Source organism: Dioscorea cayenensis, chromosome 5 (genome assembly GCF_009730915.1).
Source record: "Dioscorea cayenensis subsp. rotundata cultivar TDr96_F1 chromosome 5, TDr96_F1_v2_PseudoChromosome.rev07_lg8_w22 25.fasta, whole genome shotgun sequence".
Classification (NCBI taxonomy): domain Eukaryota; kingdom Viridiplantae; phylum Streptophyta; class Magnoliopsida; order Dioscoreales; family Dioscoreaceae; genus Dioscorea; species Dioscorea cayenensis.
In genome coordinates, this window is record NC_052475.1 from 15944253 (window position 1) to 15963737 (window position 19485).

Here is a 19485-nt window from a genome sequence, read left to right on the forward strand (position 1 = left end):
AAAAAAAAAGAGGGGTTGTTTTGGCATGATCACTATAGCTTAGGTTTTGTTTTAGAAAGCATAATGTATTGATTCGAATGTCTGCCTTGATATGAGTGTTATTAATGTTTTGTTTAGCATGAGATAGGCTACCAAATTTCATACTTATAATTGTTTATGCATTGTTGATTTTGATTGTAGCGTGGCACACTTAAGGATTTTTTTATAATTATTATTATACTTTTCTTTGCCTAATCTTTAAGCAAAGGGTTTTGTTATTATCATAGGAGCATGTTCATAGTCATGTTTATAACTGAAATGTACAGCTTAGTTTTGTCAAAATCAGTGTTAACCCTATGTCTCTGTGAGGGTGGTTGTCTTATTGATTTTAAGCATTTTCAAATCTATATTCTAGAGTGATAAGTTAGTTTGGTCTAGATTCTAATGCTTGTAGGTATCATGTTAATTTCATGGGGTTTGATCTTGGCATGCATGTCTATAGGTTCCACCGAAGAAATTTGATCTATCGTATGATTTTGGGGGTTTTGAGCGATAGACAGGTAAGTAAACCACATATAAATACACGTATATGTATATTCATTTTGACTCTTGAAAAATTACCAATTTTATTTTATTCACTTATTTATCTTGTTAATGATATTTCTTTAATCATTGAGAGAATTTTTAGTTAATATTTATAGACTTTATCATTGTTTGTATTTTATTAGTTGTTTAATTATTAGTTTTAAAATTATGGTTTATTTAAAAGTTATAAAAATTGAATATATAAATGATTATTTAATAGATGTTAATTTTGGTTTGAATACTGTCTGATGAATGTGAGCTTCTTTGAAAGGCTTTTATTTAACTTTTATCAAACTTCAGTTAATTATGCTGACCTTTGTGGGCTTTAATGAAAAATCATTTATTTAATTTTTATCAGAATTCCAGTTACCGTATTTCCCTCTAGTATACAAACTAATAAATTATTTTTATATATTTGTTAAATATTAATTATTGGTCGCTAAATGTGTTATTGTTGATATAATTGAAATTATTTTGTTAGAAAATGGGATCACTGAATTTCAGTATTATTGCAATATAATTTTGGATTCAACATAATTTTGCTATAGAAACTCGTAGTCCCCAATTAACTGTGCAATAACCCTGTCACTGGGGGTAAACACTGACCGTGTCGACACATACCTCTAACATAGAAACTATAGTTTTGCACCGTTCCGTCGGTGAAGAATAACGGCTTCTAATATTCTAGCTCGGGTTACCAAGGGTAAACATATGAGCTCTGAAATCTGACTCAGGTCACCGAGTTTAAATAAATGAGTTCTGATGTTTTGTTTTGGCATAGTTGTTTGGGGGACTTATATGCTCGTTATTTTGGTAAATTAAATTAGTTTTGAATTATTTCTCCCTTCTTGGTTCATTTTGATATCTATTTTATTATGTTACATTTTGTATGTTTTTAAAGATTAATGAACATTTTGTGATCCCGATATTTTTAGTGGTTGCTTACTGGGATCCTAAGCTCATTAAGTTGTTCTCATTTCCTTTCAAATCAGGAGTATGGTTGAGTGGTGGAAAGCTTAGCGAGGTCGTGAGCAAGTCGCCGTCTAGTGTTTATCAAGTTAATGAATTTCCTTTGTTGTGGACTTAAAACTTCTTGTCAATGTTTAATTGTCATGTGAGACACTTGTTATTTGTTTTCTTTGTATTTCAAGTTTTGTGTCTCTCTGTTGCTTTTGAAAGTTACTGTCTTTGTCAAATGTTGTTTTATCTAGTGTGAGACAAGTATTTAGGCCTTGCGTGCCTACATGGTTACTACCTTGTAGGTATGCGGCCGTTTGTCAATGCTTCGGGTTCGGGGTGTGACAAATGCATTCCAAGCAAAAGGTGCATCTATGAGCCATGTTTACTTCTCAAGATTGGGCATCAAGTAAATAGACAAAGAATCAAAAGGCTAAATGAGTGAAAACATTATCTTATCAGTCTCATTTGGGAACGGTATAGTTACTCTCAAAGTACTTGTAGACAATGTAAAAAACCAACTATGGGGCGTATCCATGAGTCTATGGACAAATCTAAAGAAGCTATCATGAAGATTTTTTATGAGAATGAAGAAAAGTACAAAGAAGTCTTCAAAATTATTGATACAAGATGCAAATGCCAACTACATCACACCTTGCATGCGGTTGGTCACTACTTGAATCCAGAGTTTTTCTATGGAAGCTCAAATATAGAGTTTGATGAAGTGACAGCATGATTATATGTTTGTATCTGGAGATTAGTCCTAAGTTAAGAAATGGAACACAAAATCATGAGTGAATTATACACATATTAAAGAGTAAAAGGACTTTTTAGGATTTCATTAGCAATTAGTTCAAGGACAACTAAAGCTCCAGGTTATTTACTTAAACTAAACTATTTTTTCTAAGTGAAACAAATTTTATGGATTACTGGAACTTGACTATGGCTGGTTTTGCTTAAATTCATATTAATTTACAGCTAAATGGTGGACTTTGTATTGAAGCTCCACTCCAAATTTACAGTACTTATCAATTAAAATTTTGAGTTTAACTTGTAGTGCTTTTAGTTGTGAATGTAATTAGAGTGTATTTTGTTGTATCGATAAAATTTGAGATAAATAAATACTAACAATATAATTTTGCAGATACACACAAAAATGAGGAATAATCTACAACAAAACAACTAAATGATTTAATTTATGTGAAGTACAACCAAAGGCTTCAAGAAAAATACAATAGACAGGATGTTATTGATCTTATTTTATTAGAAGATATTGATTAAAGGAATGAGTGGTAGATTGTAAAAATGGATGCACACTTAGAAGATGCAGAAAATAAATTGGTATTTGATGATGATGAATTGGCATGAGGTATAGTAGCAAGTGTTGCAAGGGTTAAAGAACCAATAAAATTAACTAGAATGCAAGAAAAATCTAGATTATTATCAAAAGCTTCAAATTCCTGAGCAATTTTTTAAGATGAAGATGCCTATAAAGAAGAGTAAGATTCAAAAGGTTATGACTAGGAAAAGTTTAGCAATGAAGAAAATTTACAGGAAATGATGAGGATGGTTTTTAGTTAACTATATTTAGATTTAGGTTTTTTAAATATCTATCATTGATATAATGGATGATTAGGAGTTAGAATTTAGAAGTTAGAACTCAGAACTAATGGGCGATGTAGGTCTTAGTGCCTTGAGTCCACCTTGCGCCTTTGACAACATTGATCCAAGGCATTAATAAGTAAATCACAATGCAAATAGCAATGACAGATATAATGAAAGAAAAAGACAGTTGCTTCATATCTAAAATAAATTCACCAAGCAATTAGTGAGTTAGAGTTTTTCAAGCATAAAACTATTCCTAGGAAGTGTACTACTATATCTAGAATAAAGAATATTATGGATAACAACCCATATGGATGGGGGTAATGGGGTCCAAAGTATAGGGAAACATTACCCCATCTGTCCAAACCCAAGTTTGAGTACCTCCAGCAAAGGACTGGATCCCAAAATGGGATGAGTTTGATAGCCCCCAACGAGTAATTGTCATTACCCTCAAAATCAGGGTAATGCTCGGACTGCATTGGAGATGGATATTTTTGCCCCTCTTTTCTATCATCACTTTTCTCCATCATTTTCACAGCATCTCACACAGTAGTCTCTTTCCTCCATTAAGCCAATGTGGTCATCGGAGTAGAGAATTGACACATTGGGGAGAAGGATATTTGGTAGAGAGCTATTTCTTTCTTCCAATTGTACATCAAAATTTTGGATTGTTATCTCCTCCTTTTTCAGCATCTTCTTCCTTCATGATTTTGGTATGTGCTCTTTACTAACTTTAATCCTAGTAACTCTTCTAAACTGACACTACAAGAAAAATCAGTAAATCAGACGTAAAATTGAGCACGGAAATAGGATTAAAAAAGCCAAACTAATTTTAGTAATCTAGTATTTGTGACCAAAAATTAACTATGCCTATAACATCACTCACAAATCATTTTTGGCACCGTTAATATCAAATGCAAGCTTTCATTACTATTTCGAGCGACGTGTACTATTGTCCCAACCATTACATCGAAATGTTTGGGTACGGACTTTGATTCTACATTTTAGCACTATTTTGGCACTGTTTTATTGATTTTATATACTATACTTTTTCACTAGTATTTTAGCACGCTTTTAATAAAAACTTTTTGTTACGCTAAGCACGCTTTTGTTTAATTTGCTGAAAAATAATTTATATGAAATTAAATTAATTTAATAATTGCACTAGTTAAAAATTTTGAATTACCAAACAAAAATCATCCTATTGAATTAACAATACATATAGATGCCCTATATATACATTGGAAATCATGTAGTATAATTATACAAACACTCGTATCAAAACAACATTAAAACTCCATTCCACATGCAACATTAAAACTCAGTATTGCAACCTTGTTGCTGGGGAACAAACAAGATCCTGATAACATTAGTTGTATGTCCTTTTCTTAATCTTATCTGAGGATAGACACAAAAGGTCCAAAATAGGATTAATATAAAAAGAACAAATTATAAGACATCACAATGGCAAAATTTGACAATCAGCCATGTATAGTAGATTGAGCAAATACCTTCTGTCGAGTAATCTCCCAAAAGTAGACCCAAAGCAGGATGAAGAAGAATGAGAAAAGGAGGACCAGATTGCAAGTACTTAGTGTTGTCTTCAACCTAACAAATTTAGGAATAAGAGATCAGATTTATGAAGTTTCAAGTTATGGAGAATATAAGATGTCTTAATTTTAACCAAATACACCCATAACGCAGGTTGTGCTTGCTTTGAAGCATATATTTGCTTGTGAAGACTCTGTTACAGACTTAGTATAGGATATCTTCACTCTAATAAAAGAAAAAAAATTGCACCGTTACATCATCCTAACTCTAATTGCAAGTCAAAAGCTCTGAGGTTCAAGTGAAGGATTAAGGCTATGATTTGCTAGTGAACTAGGACGATGCATTATTTCAATGTCATTTCAGAAACCAAAAGGGTCATTCAGTAATTTTGATGCCAGTTAAATTCAAACTATAAGCCAAAATAACAATCACGTGAGTAAATTATAGTAAATTATATAATAAAAGAAACAATAACTTTTGCAATAAATTTTTCAGTTGTACATGAAAAGTTGCACCACTTACGCGGATAAAAGTTTCTGTTCCTGCACGAGTTTCATTCCTCACCATCCATGGAGTGCTTGAAAAGCTTTAACATGGAAAACCTTAAGTTAGATCGAGTAGAATAATTGAAGAAAGAAGAGATTGTAACAGGAATTTACTTCCTTCACCAGGGAAACACACATTGTACTCTAATAGTTTCTAACTGCAAATGGAATAGCATCTTCAATATTTAAGAGCTTCACCTTATAGACAACTTGATAGGAGCCAACTAAAAAAACTCAACATATATCTTCTTCTGCTTCCTAGCAAACAGATAAATTTGTTGCCATGGAGCTCCAATTGGAGCTACTGAAGGTAATGATATAGTACTCTTAGTTTCCAAGCACTTTGAAAATACACATTCAAAAAGAGAAAAAAAAAATATATAGAAAAACTATGTGTGTGTATGCTAAAAAACACATGATATCTGGCCAGGCAAGGCCAGATCCTTAATCACCTATACAATATGTCGAATTTCTCACATTGAAATGCAAAAAGTTTATATATATATATATATATTAAGATAAACCAGAGTATCAGATTGGCATTTTTGATTAATTATCTATTGCTAGTTAGCAATTTAGAAAATTAAAAGCAATGGACTCTAGTTTAGACGTGGATCACACATTAAACACCAAATACATCATCAAACATGGCAGATAATTAGCACCTTATTTCTAATAACATTTTGTTTACTGTGCACTTGGATATTTTTGGGATTGAAAAGTCACAAGACACACTGAAACAGGCATCACTTGATTTTGTCTAACAAGTAATTAACAACCTTTTCCTCATCCCCATACATATGTACTAACAGAGTTTGACAAAAGTTGTTAATTCATTGCAATAAAACAACATATGAAAACAACTTGTTTATCAGCATATGCAACAGTGGCATCACTTCAGGAGTCTGAGCAATACTATTAAACTACAAAAGAAAGAAAAAAAAAGGAAAAAAAAAGGGATGACTGTTCTTTTCTGCCGGTGATGGTGACATATACCAAGAAAAACTCAATCGATCATTGAAAAGGGCTGGTGAAGTGAGCTGGTGAAATTTACATTTGGCTATATATCTCATAAAATGTAGAAATAAAGCAAACCAGAGAATTAAATGATGGAGATGTTTATTTTCTATTTAACCTGGAGAAACCAGTGATATCAGTTTTATTTGGATTAGTTTAAAGAAGCAGCTTTTCATGCTGAAATCTAAAAAGCTTCCTTCAATCTTATTGAGCAAAAACTAATGATTCACACTTTTTTTTTTTTTAAAAAAAGAATGATTTCCCAAGATGGATTGCTTGTACTTTTGATAAACGGAATAAGCGGAAGGCATCTTAAAAAAGGGAGAAAAAGAGTTCTCCATAACAGAACAAATGCCAAAAAACAGGCACTTCCAGGAGACGTACTCATTTGAGAAGCAGATTGTTGAGGACTTCTCAAACAGATCCTATGAGAAGCATGTCCCCTGAGTGCTCTGTCTGTGAACAAAAAGATGTGAAGAATCACATTCCACTCCCACTCAAAACAACACCATAACCATAACCATCATAGAGAGTCCTAAGTGCACTAAATTCAACATATATAAGTTTCAACTTTTTATAATTCATTGAAACCTCAAATATGAAGAAAAAAACACAAGAACAAGTTCATATATGTATACATATTTTTTTTTAAAAAAAACAACAGATAAGTGAAAAGTTCCTTAAACATAGTACATCATAATCATCCAACAATAGGATTCTAATATTTCAAGGAACAGTGGATAATAATGGACTATCATGCGCATACCAGCATATGCAACAGTGGCTCCTAATGCCAATTTTCCCAATGATGCTAGGAGATACAGAATAGCAATAAAAAATAATAATATGCCATTCAAGAGGATCCACAGGTACCCTGTATAATAACCAACAAAAATCAATATCAGAACAAATCTAACACCAAGTCTAACACAAATAATAATATGTTAAGGATAATGAATCTAAAGGGTAATAACAACTCTAAACTTTAGCATTCCTAATTATCACAACCCATTGCTCATATTGTTGTTTTCTAAAACAGGCTATTATATGAGTGGATCTTGTGATGCCTCTATATATTGGACTATTAAGAATATTTTTATATTAGTTTCAATGGGATCAAGGTCAAAACTAACTTTCACTTGAGTTGGGTTGGACTTGGGGAAATATTTAATAAATTTGGGTGGGTGGGGATCTCGGTGAAACCGAGTGCTTATTATATATTAGTTTCAATGTGATCATCTTCTTCTTGATTTCATGTGCAGTGTTGAAGATGCCAAGTGTTTGGTTTGTTGCACAAAAACACTTCTTATTTCTTGAGTGATGCTGCAAATTAAGATGCAAAAGGTCAGCTGAATTATTTTTTTCTAAAAATGAATACAAAGGTGTTGTAATTTTTGTTGATTCAAAATGGTCATAAAGTTAGCGAAAATATTAAACATTATTACAAGCTTGTATGGCAACCATAATCGAGTGATGCATCGGGGCTCAAACAAACTTAAAAGAAAAAGAAACAAAAGAGGTATGTAATGGAGCATCAGTTCACAGGCATTTGAATGAATAGAATACATTTCGCACCCAGCTCATTCATTCTACAAACCTGGCAACAACCTGGGGGGCAACTATGATGGTGGTTATGGTGGTCGATATGGTGGACCCGAGCAGGGGGATACAACAAGGGTGGTGGTGGTATAATTAACTTATCTACTACTGTTAAGGCATTTATAATTATAAGCATGCACTGATATTGTGCTGATCCCAGATGCTATAATTAACTTATCTACTACTTGTGTGTTTTCTCTTATGACACAGTTGTTTGTTCTCTCCCTCTGTTTCATCTTCTATTATATATATGAATGATCATATGATGTTTTAAGCTATACTTCTGCCTGTAGTTTCTATTAAGCTGTAGACCTTGTGTCTTTCTTTCTTCTGTGCATGTTTGATAAGTATCTTTATCATTTACTAAACTTTGGTCATGTTTTTCTGGATAATTAATTTGTGGAAACTCTATTTCTCTACTACAGGAAAGTTGTTTAATATTTATCATGCAAATTTATATATATATATCAATTGAAGACAATGTAAAATGCTTTTTTCTTTCAAATTTTTCCAGAAGTGATGGTAAATCAGATTACTGAACAAGTAGGGTAATAGCAGCAATATTTATATATACAATAAAGAGAAAATGTCTGTTTCTTGAAAATAACTAACATTAATGGTGGAGCTGGCAGCAGAGGATGCATGGTATAAATAATACAAAGATAGATCCTATGGGCCGCAACTACAGCTACAAATCATCATTCATCAATTTAAAAAACATGAGAATAGTTCATGCTAAATAATTTTTTTTTTTTTTGGTTCTTCTGGTTTTACATGGTTTTTTTATTATCTCTAGCTAGTAGGCCATGCAGTACAAAGAGATGGCATTTCTTAGAAGCAAGGGGAATAAACAATGAGTTGTGGATGTCTTCATTTCACTTTTTGAAAAAAATCATCTACTAAGATTGAACAATAGAAAGATACCATAATGGAGAAATCTATTGTGAAATTGAAGCCTGAAGAGAAAAAGCTCCAAAAATGCTATAATGCAAGCATCCAACTGACAGCCTGCAAAAACAGCAGAATATGTTTAATTGGCATTATGTTAATCAGCTCTAAAAAAATACAGACTATCATCATAAATTTACAAGAATAGTCTCAGAACAATATGTTAAGAACACCAAGAAAGCTATTTTTCATCGCATGGAATGCACAGCTTGGAATCACAATTAAAGAACAAAAACAGAGAAAGAAAAAAACGCCAAAGAGTTCACCTCCGATAGTACCACCTCTAATCCGCCAGTTCACGCTGATGCTTCCCTTCCTCCTCCGAGCTCCTGCAATGGCCACACAGAAAGGGAAAAACATATTCAAATCCTAAGAAGAACACATTATTCTGAATCTCCTCTGGATTTTAAAAGAAAAAGAAACAAACTAAAGACAGTGATCTCACTACCAATCGTCACCGATGTTCCTCTTCCTTCCAGCTCCTCCAATGGCAACAGAGAGATATATGAAAAAGAAGATTCAAACCCTAGAATGAACACCTCTTCTGAATTCTCCCAGATCTTTTGGAATTTCATAACAAAACAACACCCTAAAAGAGCTCACCACCGATCGCATCCGCCCTCGATCCCCCTTTCACTGTCGCTTCTCCTCCTCCTCGTAGCTCCTCCAATGGCGGCCGAGAGAGAGAGAGAGAGAGAGAGAGAGAGAGAGAGAGAGAGAGGAGCAATGGATGGCGGTGAAAAAGCTTCAATGGGGGGACAGGGGTTTAGGGTTAATGAAATAAATTTTGTTTTTTTGTTTTTTTTTCTTTTAATTACTATAACTAATAAAAATTAATTTATTAAATATTTAATATCTGTGACGTGTCTCTGTTTAATAAAAATGAAAAATTATATTTAATATATTAAATATATTTTAGGCACCAAATACACAATATTAACATATTAATATATTTATATTTTTTGCACTATATTTGATATGGTATTAATAAATTAACATTTTTTGTACGGTATTTGACATGGTATTAATATATTTATATATTTATATTTTTGGCACTGTATTTGGCACGGTATTAATATATTATTATATTTTTATTTGGCACAGTATTTGGCACAGCATTAATATATTAATATATTTATATATTTGTCACGGTATTTGGCACAGTATTAATATATTTATATATTTATATTTTTGGCACTGTATTTGGCACGGTATTAATATATTATTATATTTATATTTTAGTACAGATGTTTAGTACAGCATTAATATATTAATATATTTATATTTTTATCACAGTATTTAGTACGATATTAATATATTTATATATTTATATTTTTAGTATTGTATGTTGGACTAGTATTAATATATTATTATATTTATATTTTAGCATGATGTTGTCCAGCATTAATATATTAATATATTTATATATTTGTCATTAGTATTTAGCATGATTAATATATTTATATATTTATATTTTTTTAGATCATATTTAGTACTGAGTATTAATATATTATTATATTTATATTTAGCTAGATGTTGGGACTAGCGATTAATATATTAATATATTTATATATTTTGTCACTGATTTGTACGATATTAATATATTTATATATTTATATTTTTAGTATCTGATTTGTAGCATGATTAATATATTATTATATTTATATTTGAGACGATGTTGTAGCTAGCATTAATATATTAATATATTTATATATTTGTCACAGTATTTAGCACGATATTAATATATTTATATATTTATATTTTTAGACTAGTATTTTGTACGAGTATTAATAAATTAATATTTTTTTAGTCTTGTATTTTGTAGCAGTATTCATATATTATTATATTTATATTTTTGGCACTGTATTTGGCACAACATTAATATATTATTATATTTATATTTGGCACGGTATTTAGCACGGCATTAATATATTAATATATTTATTTTTTTGTAACGGTATTTGGCACGATATTAATATATTACTATATTTATATTGTTGGCATAGTATTTAGCATGGTATTAATATATTATTATATTTGGGTTTTTGGCACGGTATTTGGTACTGTATTAATAAATTATTTTTTAAAAAAATATGTTTGGCACTGCATTTGGCACTGTCATGTAAAATTATTAAATTTGTATATTCGGCACAGTATTTGGCACGGAAGTAAATAATATTTTTTTAAAAAAATCAAATATTTGACACGGTTTGTTAGTTCCGTGTCAAATCTTGTAACAAATTTGTCACGATTTTTTTTCCGTGCCAATTTTTCCGTATCGATTTAGGATTTTTCTTGTAGTGTGATCTGTAACCAAGTAATAATATATATTTTTTTCTTTTCTAATTATTTGTTGATCTTCTTTTTTGGTTTCTTTTTACCATGTTATATCTGTATTATATTTTGTAGTTTGCAAAAAAGGAAAAAGAAGTCTTTTTGGTGAGTGTTTATGTTTGTCTGTTTCTATTCAAGTAATCTCTATTGATTTCTTCTCTTCCACTATTTATGTTAGCATCCCTGAATTATCTTGCAATTGGGCCTACTGACTTTTTTATTTTTTGGGTGTAGGATTAGTGTTAAAGTCTAAGCTATGAAAGCTTATCACTTGTTCTAATTCCATGTTTTTGTTTCTTTAGATGATGATTGTTATCAATTCTTCCTATGTTTGTTTCTTTTGTGCATGACTGACTTTTTGTGACTGTTCATCTAATGATTTTCAGTTTTCTCATGTTTTTAACTAAATGAACACTCTAGAAAGTTCAATCTTGTATTGAAAGATATTTGATTGCCTTTTTATTTTGTCAAATTTAAATTTTTTGTGTTCTTAGGTTCATCAGAGCATATTCCAAGTCAGAAAATGGGGTAGAAAATTCTTTTGTTGTTCATTGATTTTATCTTTTTATTGATTTTTTGTTAGTGTTTTATATTACATAGCAAGTTCAATTTGTCTAAAATAGTTCATGTTCAAAGAATGTCGGCTATGTTGCACTCGACATTATCTTCCATGAGAAATGAGTATAAGTGCCTACAGGATTTATATCAAACGCATTCTTTTTCTTATGGTATACCTTATGTAGTTTCTTAGCCTTTGAATCCCTAGTAAAATTACTGTTTCTTTGAGTTTATACGATAACCACTTAAATTTGTCTCCTTAGTCAAGTTGTATGTCTAGATTATATGCTTGTAAGTTGTTTAGTTGGAGCTTGAAGCATTAGTTTTGTCTATATTTATCATCTTAAAAAACTGTGATTTTTAGGAATAAATATATTATACAAATTTCCTAAACACAACAATCAATAAGGATTAGATTAAGGATATAAGAGACTAGATCTTGAATAAATGAATGCTTACAATATATTACTTTTCATCGATATGTTGCATTTTTCTACTGAATGTCATGATTGGTGCATATGCAATAAAGTGAAGCAATATACAAAATAGTATGGGCCAACACAAGATTGAGTCAACATCTATTATATACACCGCCAACGACCTGCGGGTCTATTGGTACATGGGTCACCGATAGAGCTCTCACCGAGTGGTGAGAGTTCGATTCTATGAGTGCAGTTTTCTAGGAGTTGTGAATAGTGGTTATATGCGAGTGGTTCCAGGTGCTGACGTTAAGCGTGCGCCCAGTCCCCACTTGTTCACGAGAGGCTTGTCACGTCCCGCAGGGTGCCCTCAGTGGGTTCGCCCGCTCCTCTTCCCAAAAACTATTATACACCACAAACAATATGAAGACTTCCATTGTGTGGTATATGAAAGCGACGTTCAATGTATTGATAAACTACACATGGATCATCATTCTTTCTATAGTTTATGCTAATTGTTGACCACTATTGGTGGTTTGCGTGGTATGGGAAATGTTTTGGTTAAAGAGAAGGTTGTAATGTTTTTTAATATTGTGCCACACCACGTAAGAAACAGAGTAATTAAGTGAGGATATCATTGTTTCCATATTTTATGTGTAATGGAGTTTTGACACAAAAACCCTTGAAATGGAGTTGTATTACCAATACATGTACTATGTTAAGGTGCAATTATGGTAGTATTTGCTATTGTGGCAATTTGACTTAACATTCCCCACTATTATTGTTAGATCATGTGTTTATTTTCCCCCATTGACAAATGTATATTAGTAATTATATTAACATTGTGAATGTTTGTTGATGCCAAAGTCCTGCCTAGAATCAAATTGGGAGTGATATCCATTCTAGTTATTATATATAAAATTAATACTTCATGTGAGCAATAGTTGAAAGTAATTTAATGTGAAAATTTAACTGTAATAATTAAACTGTATACTGGTTTAAATGAATTATTAATATTTAAATATTTGCTTATAATAATAAAATAATTTCAACAATAATAACTATCATAGTTAAAGTGATTAACTACAATAATCAAAGTGTATAACTGTTAAAATAATTTATTTAATCTAAATATTTAATTATAATAATTAAAAAGACTAGATATATTGCAAATATTTATAAACCTGTAATGTTATTTGAATAAAAACATATGTAGTTATTAATATATTAAAATATCATTACTTATATTAAGAGCATGAAAGTAATTTTAATACAATTCCCCATACCACTTTTTCCATTCTCAATATTTGTTTTTTCCAACCAAACACTATTTTCATTCCAATTTATATTCCTATTCCCATTCTTTTTTTGTGATCTAAATGGACACTAAAAGTTAAGGGGGAAACACCAAAAAAAAAAAAAAATAGAGATGATAATACTATAATATAAATTAATTAAACTATTAGTAGGAGGTCTACTATCAAGATTGCTATCTTTCCTCCTTGCTTTTTAAATAAAAGTGTGATTTGAATGTGCTTGTTTATAACCATGTTGTTGAATAGCCTTTGCAAACTAACTGAACTAAGCTCTTGGTGATTGCTTCAAATTGTAAAGCGATTTTTTTGAGCCAACACACTTTACCACTTTTACTTTGTGCATCAAATCCTGGTAGCAGGTCCATCTACACTATTTCCTTGAGATCACTATTCAAAAAAAAAATTCTTTACATCTTACTGTTGGAGAGACCAATCCATGTTTGCTGCTAATAACAACAAGGCCTAAATTGTATTGATCTTTACAACTAGCACAAATGTTTCTTGGTGGTTAATTCTGTATGTTTGTGTATACTCGTTAACTACAAGTCTTGTTTTATAGTGATTAATAGGTCCATCTACTTTGTACTTCACCGTAAACACCCATTTATATCCTACCTGAATATTTCCTTTTGGCTTTCAAACAATCTCTCATGATTCATTTTTCAAGGCCATTTATCTTTTTTAGAACAACTTCTTTCCATTTTTCATGTTGCAAGGCTTCATGGACAGTCTTTTGCACCTCTATTTCTAAAAGATGAGTAAGGAAAGCTTGCATTGATTTATTTTGATGTGAGTATCCAAGAAAATTAGAGATAGGATGCCAAACACATGTTCTAAGTCTGCAAAGTCAAGGTTCTCTAATTCTGTTTCATTACCAGAGTTTACAATAGATGATTATTGTGTAGGAGTTTTTGTCCCAATGATTTTGTTTGAAATTTTCCATCTAGAGTTTTAGGGTTCCAGCACTTGACTCATGATTTTTAATAGAAATTGATGGATTATTCTTAAGAGAAGGATTGAGAATCTAATCTTGTGGGGAAGTTAATTATGGAATTGTAGAAGAAAGATGCTTTATTTGTAGAGAAGAATTTGGTTCCACTGAACCAGAATGTTTTTCCAAATCTAAAATGGAAGAAGATAAAGTTAATAGATTTGGACCATAAGAGGTCGGCAAATTTTTTTCTTTTTGAAGGATCAGGTGATATAGTTGTTGGAGAAATTTGTGGTTGAGGAGAGAAATTGACTACCCAAAAATATTCCCAGTTTAGAGTTGCCCAAGATTACATTTGAATTTTTTTAAAAGTTATTTAATTTATTAAAAATATTCAATTTTGAATTTGAATATCAAAATGATCAGAAAAATGATTTGAATTATTTGAAATATTCAAAGTTGACAGTGAAAAATTAGAAAAATCTTAAATATTTGCAACACTTGAAATCTCCCGCTAAAGTGAATTTTTAGGAGAAAAAAATTGGTTTTCAAAATTTCATAACATCCTGAGAGATAATATGTTTCCATTTTTCAGGAGAGAAACATCCATATCCTTTTACAATGCAAGAATACACCTTGGGAGAACACACTTGTAAGAATGAGGATCTGATTTGTTGCGGCATGGGGAAAAGCTATATAACCAAAAACTCATAAATCAAGTTTTGAAAAATACAATGGTTAGGGAAAAAAATCATAAAGAACCGAAATAAGAGTTTTAAATTTTAAGGCACCAGAAGGCATACAATTAAGGAGAACATAAGCTGTAAGAACAACATCACTACAAAAAAAATACTTAGGAATATTATGTGTAAACAACAGAGGTTGAACAACCTCTAATAAATGACGGTTTTTACTTTTGGGTACGCCATTTGGTTGTGGTGTTTGAACACAAGAAATTTGATGAATGATACCATTTTTAAGGAGATAAATTTAAAGAATGGAATTAAAAAATTCAATAACATTATGTATTCGAAGAATTAAAATTATGTAATTATTTTGAAGTTTGTATCATAGAATGAAAGTTTTCAAATGTTTGAGCAATCTTAGATTTTTCAAGTTACAAATACACCCAGCACACAAGACAAGATCTTCAATAAAGGACTAGCTATTTGGCAACTAATAAAGGACTAGCCATGAGGTTGTTACATAGGGACCCACCACCCTAACTTCTCCATAACTGCAGTTGTATGGAAGATTTGGTAAGGTTACATGAAGCTAGAGAGAATTGGTCTCACAGGCGATGTGGGACTATGGACCTGAGCCATTACGTCCCAACACTCCCCTGGGCCCACAGTGGATGTGGGACCCAAGATCCTAGCTCATCCAAGGCACAGCCCGGCATCAACGTGGGACCCAGCTCTGATACCATGTTAGAAGAGGAAAGAATGATAGAAGAGAAAAGAAGAGGTAGATCAATGCTCATCCATTACTCAATAAACAAGTGTGATCATGGGGTTACATATGGAAGCAAATGATACAAGTATACCCATGTGTATACATACATACATATATATAATATACATACATACATCTAACATCCCCCTCAACCTCAAGGTGGATCATGTGTCTTGAGTTTGGATAACATAAATAGATGCTGATCACCTGTCTGTGCTTTAGTGAAAAAATCAGCCACCTTGACCTCTATAGGAAGATAATGGAGCGACACAATATGGGCACGAACATGACAACGGGTGAAGTGTGCATCCACACCAATGTGTTTGGTTAGCTCATGCTTGACCAGATTGGCAGCAATCTGAAGGGCTCCTATACTGTCGCAGTTAATAGGAATAGGAGAATGGATAGGTACACCAAAATCCTGCAGAATTGAGCGAATCCAAAGAACCTCCTCGCATCGTAGAAGCCAGCTACGAACCTCACCTCAAGACTTGGACTTGGCAATACCGTTGTTTCTTAGTCTTCCAAACAACAAGCGAAGACCCAAGAAAGATACGGTGGCAGAGTGATGAGACCCATCATAAAGAGAAATGCCCAAGTAGCATCGAATAGGCTCAGAAAGTCAAGAATGGACTGATGTGAGTAGAACAGACCATGCGAGGTAGTGCCACGAAGATATCACAAGATTTCTGGAGAAGGTACCCATAATGAATGAGAGTAGGGGGCGACGAACGAATCGACCGAGGATGTGTACAACGTTAGAAATGTCAGGATGTGTATCAGCAAGATATACCAAGCTACCAACAAGATGTCGATAGCGAGAAGGATCTGGTAAGGGGACCCCATCGGAAGCACGAAGCTGCAAATGCAACTCCATCGGTGTGGCGGCGATACGAGTATCAGTCAAGCTAGAGCGATCAAGGAGATCGAGAGTATAAAGCTGCTGAGATAGTCGATAACCATCAAGATGAGATTTGATCTCAATACCCAGAAAATAACAAAACGGACCGAGATCAGTCATCAAGAAGGTCTTATACAGTTTATGCTTCACAAAAGTAATATGAGTAGAATCATCACCGGTAAGAATCATATCATCCACATACAGAAGGAGAATGGTCCGGCCACGGAGTGAAGAATGAATGAAGATTACCGGATCATGTATGCTCGGAGTAAATCTAGCAGCCTCAACAACTGTGCTGAACCTCTCAAACCAGGCACGAGGAGCCTGTTTAAGACCATAGAGAGTGCGGCGAAAGCGACAAACAGATCATGGAAGCACCTGAAGTCTAGGAGGAGGAGTCATGTAAACCTTGTCCTTCAGATCCCCATGAAGAAAGGCGTTTTTCACATCAAGCTGATGAAGAACCCATCTATGAACAGCTGCAACAACAACTAATGTACGAATAGTGTTCATGTGGGTCACGGGGGCAAAAGTCTCATCATAGTTACGACCATACTCATGCTGAAAACCGTGAGCAACAAGACGGGATTTATAGTGCTCGAGAGATCCATCAGAACGGGTCTTCACCCGATAGATCCAGCGACAGGTAATAGGAATGGTATGGACAGGGAGAGGGACAATGTCCCACATGTGAGTCCGAGACCAAGCATCAAGGTCTTCAGCCATGGCAGTCTGCCACTTAGGGGATCAAACCGCTTCCCTGTAGGTACCTGGCTTAATAGCATCTGAGACACTAGTTCTAGCAGAAGCATAATGAGCAGGGGGATGTAAAGTGGAGTGATCTCATAAAGAGTAAGGAGGAGAGGATACCTCAGGAGCCGGATCAATAGTAATAGAGGCGTCAGAGAGGACTTGCCCTGGTGGTGCCACTGTGGGATCCCGACGATGGTAAAATAAACGAATTGGCGGGTGAGCAGGAGAGAGTGAAGAAGAAGGGTAGACACGGTAGGAGACTCAATAGATATTAGAGAAGGAGGGTCAAGAGAGGAGTGATTAAGAAGCTCTGGAGTTGTGAGGAACGGAGGGGAGGAAGCCACAGGGGAAGTATCCGCAGGAGAAATGGTAGGGAAAAGGAAAAATAGAGGAACCGAAGGAGAGGGAGACTCTGTACAAGAAGGAGAGCCATAAAAGGGGGTAGCCTCATCAAATGTGACATCATGAGAGATATGAATACGACGGGTAACAGGATCATAGCAACGATAACCTTTATGCTCAAGGCTATATCCCAGAAAAACGCTAAAGACAGACTGGGCGGTGAGCTTGGTCTTCTCCCGAGGTGAAAGCAAAACAAAACAAAACAATGACAACCAAACACATGAAGATGATCATAGCGAGGAGGTATCCCATGAAGACATTCTCTCGAGCTACGATCATAAAGATGCTAGAAAGGTTGAATGTTAATTAGATAAAAAGTTGTACTAACAACATCAACCCAAAAGTGAGGAGGAAGAAAAGCACCAAGAAGAAGAAGAGCACGAGCCGTCTCTAAAATATGACGATACTTGCGTTCAGCTACCCCATTTTGAGGATGAGCCCTAGGACAAGATAACTGAGTCAAGGTGCCCTCAGAAGACAACAAAGCACGAAAGGCCTGAGAAATGTATTCACCACACGAGTCAGATCTAAAAATCTTGACTAAGGCAGCAAATTGGGTATGCACCATGGCTATAAAAGATCAATAGATAGACAATAACTGACTATGATTATGCATAAAATAGATCCAAGTAAAGCGAGTGTAGTCATCAATAAAAATAAAATAATAACGATTACCTCCTTTAGAAACAAAAGGAGCGGGACCCCAAACATCAGAATGAATAAGTTCAAAAGGAGCAGTAGTCTGAGATACACTTATAGGATAAGGGCGTTGGAGCTGTTTACCAAGCTTACAACCAATACAGTCAACATCAGAGGAAAGAGAGTCAACTTCTAAGACTCCAAGACGAACAAGAGATGAAAAATGAGAGTGACACAAATGACCAAGAAGGTGATGCCACATATGATGAGATAAAATAGTAGCATGACATTGATGAACATGCCTAGCTGAAGATGACAGGTGAAGGGTATCCAGCACATAGACTCCATTATGGTGACGGCCAGCTCCAATCACCGTCCCACTGTGATCCTGCACACAACATGAGGTACGATCAAAAATAACCTGACAGTCATAATCAGTAAGTTGACTAACAGACATGAGGTTCATGGATAAATGAGGAACATGAGATATTGAGGGAACAGAGAAGAATGTAGAAGAAAAGTGGCCAGTTGATGAAATAGGAAGAAGGGTGCCATCAGCAGTATGAACACGTGTGATATGTAAGGGTGGACGAGAATGATGAAGATGAGTGGCATCAGGAGTCATGTGAAGAGAAGCACCATAATCAAGGAGCCAGAGAGGACAGGAACTACCTGGACAGAAGGAGAAACCTGGGCTGACCGTGCATGGGTAGTGGAGTCTGCTAGATGGGACTGCTGAAAACCGCTTCGAACATCGCTAAAAAGTCGCTAATCCGTAGGGAGGCAGTGAGTAGAAGATGGTGGAGCAGGAGAGACCTGGACAGAATGTGCCTGCTGGTGGGTGTGAGGTAGTGGGAGAAGAGGTGGTGAAGAAGCAATGCGCGAAAGTCCACGCTGCTTCTTCTGACACTCACGCTCAAGATGACCAAATATGCCATAGTAGTGACAAACCACAGTGCGTTTCGGCCTTGTAGAAGAAGAAGAAGGCCGA

At 33.8% G+C, this 19485-nt stretch overlaps 1 protein-coding gene and 2 long non-coding RNA genes across 3 annotated transcripts; all 3 read right to left on the minus strand.

The window, feature by feature from the left end:
• Window positions 1–4655: 4655 nt before the first annotated feature.
• Window positions 4656–8816, minus strand: LOC120259817. The gene is made up of 5 exons (XR_005536347.1): window positions 8763–8816; window positions 7006–7113; window positions 6624–6695; window positions 5200–5263; window positions 4656–4734 (listed from the first exon to the last, which is right to left on the minus strand). It is a non-coding gene; the product is annotated as an uncharacterized LOC120259817 (long non-coding RNA).
• LOC120259816 lies at window positions 8812–9298 on the minus strand. The gene is made up of 3 exons (XR_005536346.1): window positions 9235–9298; window positions 9053–9115; window positions 8812–8846 (listed from the first exon to the last, which is right to left on the minus strand). It is a non-coding gene; the product is annotated as an uncharacterized LOC120259816 (long non-coding RNA).
• Window positions 9299–15953: 6655 nt separating this feature from the next.
• Window positions 15954–19119, minus strand: LOC120260029. Its single transcript, XM_039267475.1, has 6 exons — window positions 18639–19119; window positions 18263–18425; window positions 17471–17978; window positions 17079–17321; window positions 16453–17024; window positions 15954–16173 (listed from the first exon to the last, which is right to left on the minus strand). Exons 1-6 carry the CDS (start codon window positions 19117–19119, stop codon window positions 15954–15956), a joined length of 2187 nt encoding a protein of 728 aa, XP_039123409.1.
• Window positions 19120–19485: the final 366 nt, after the last annotated feature.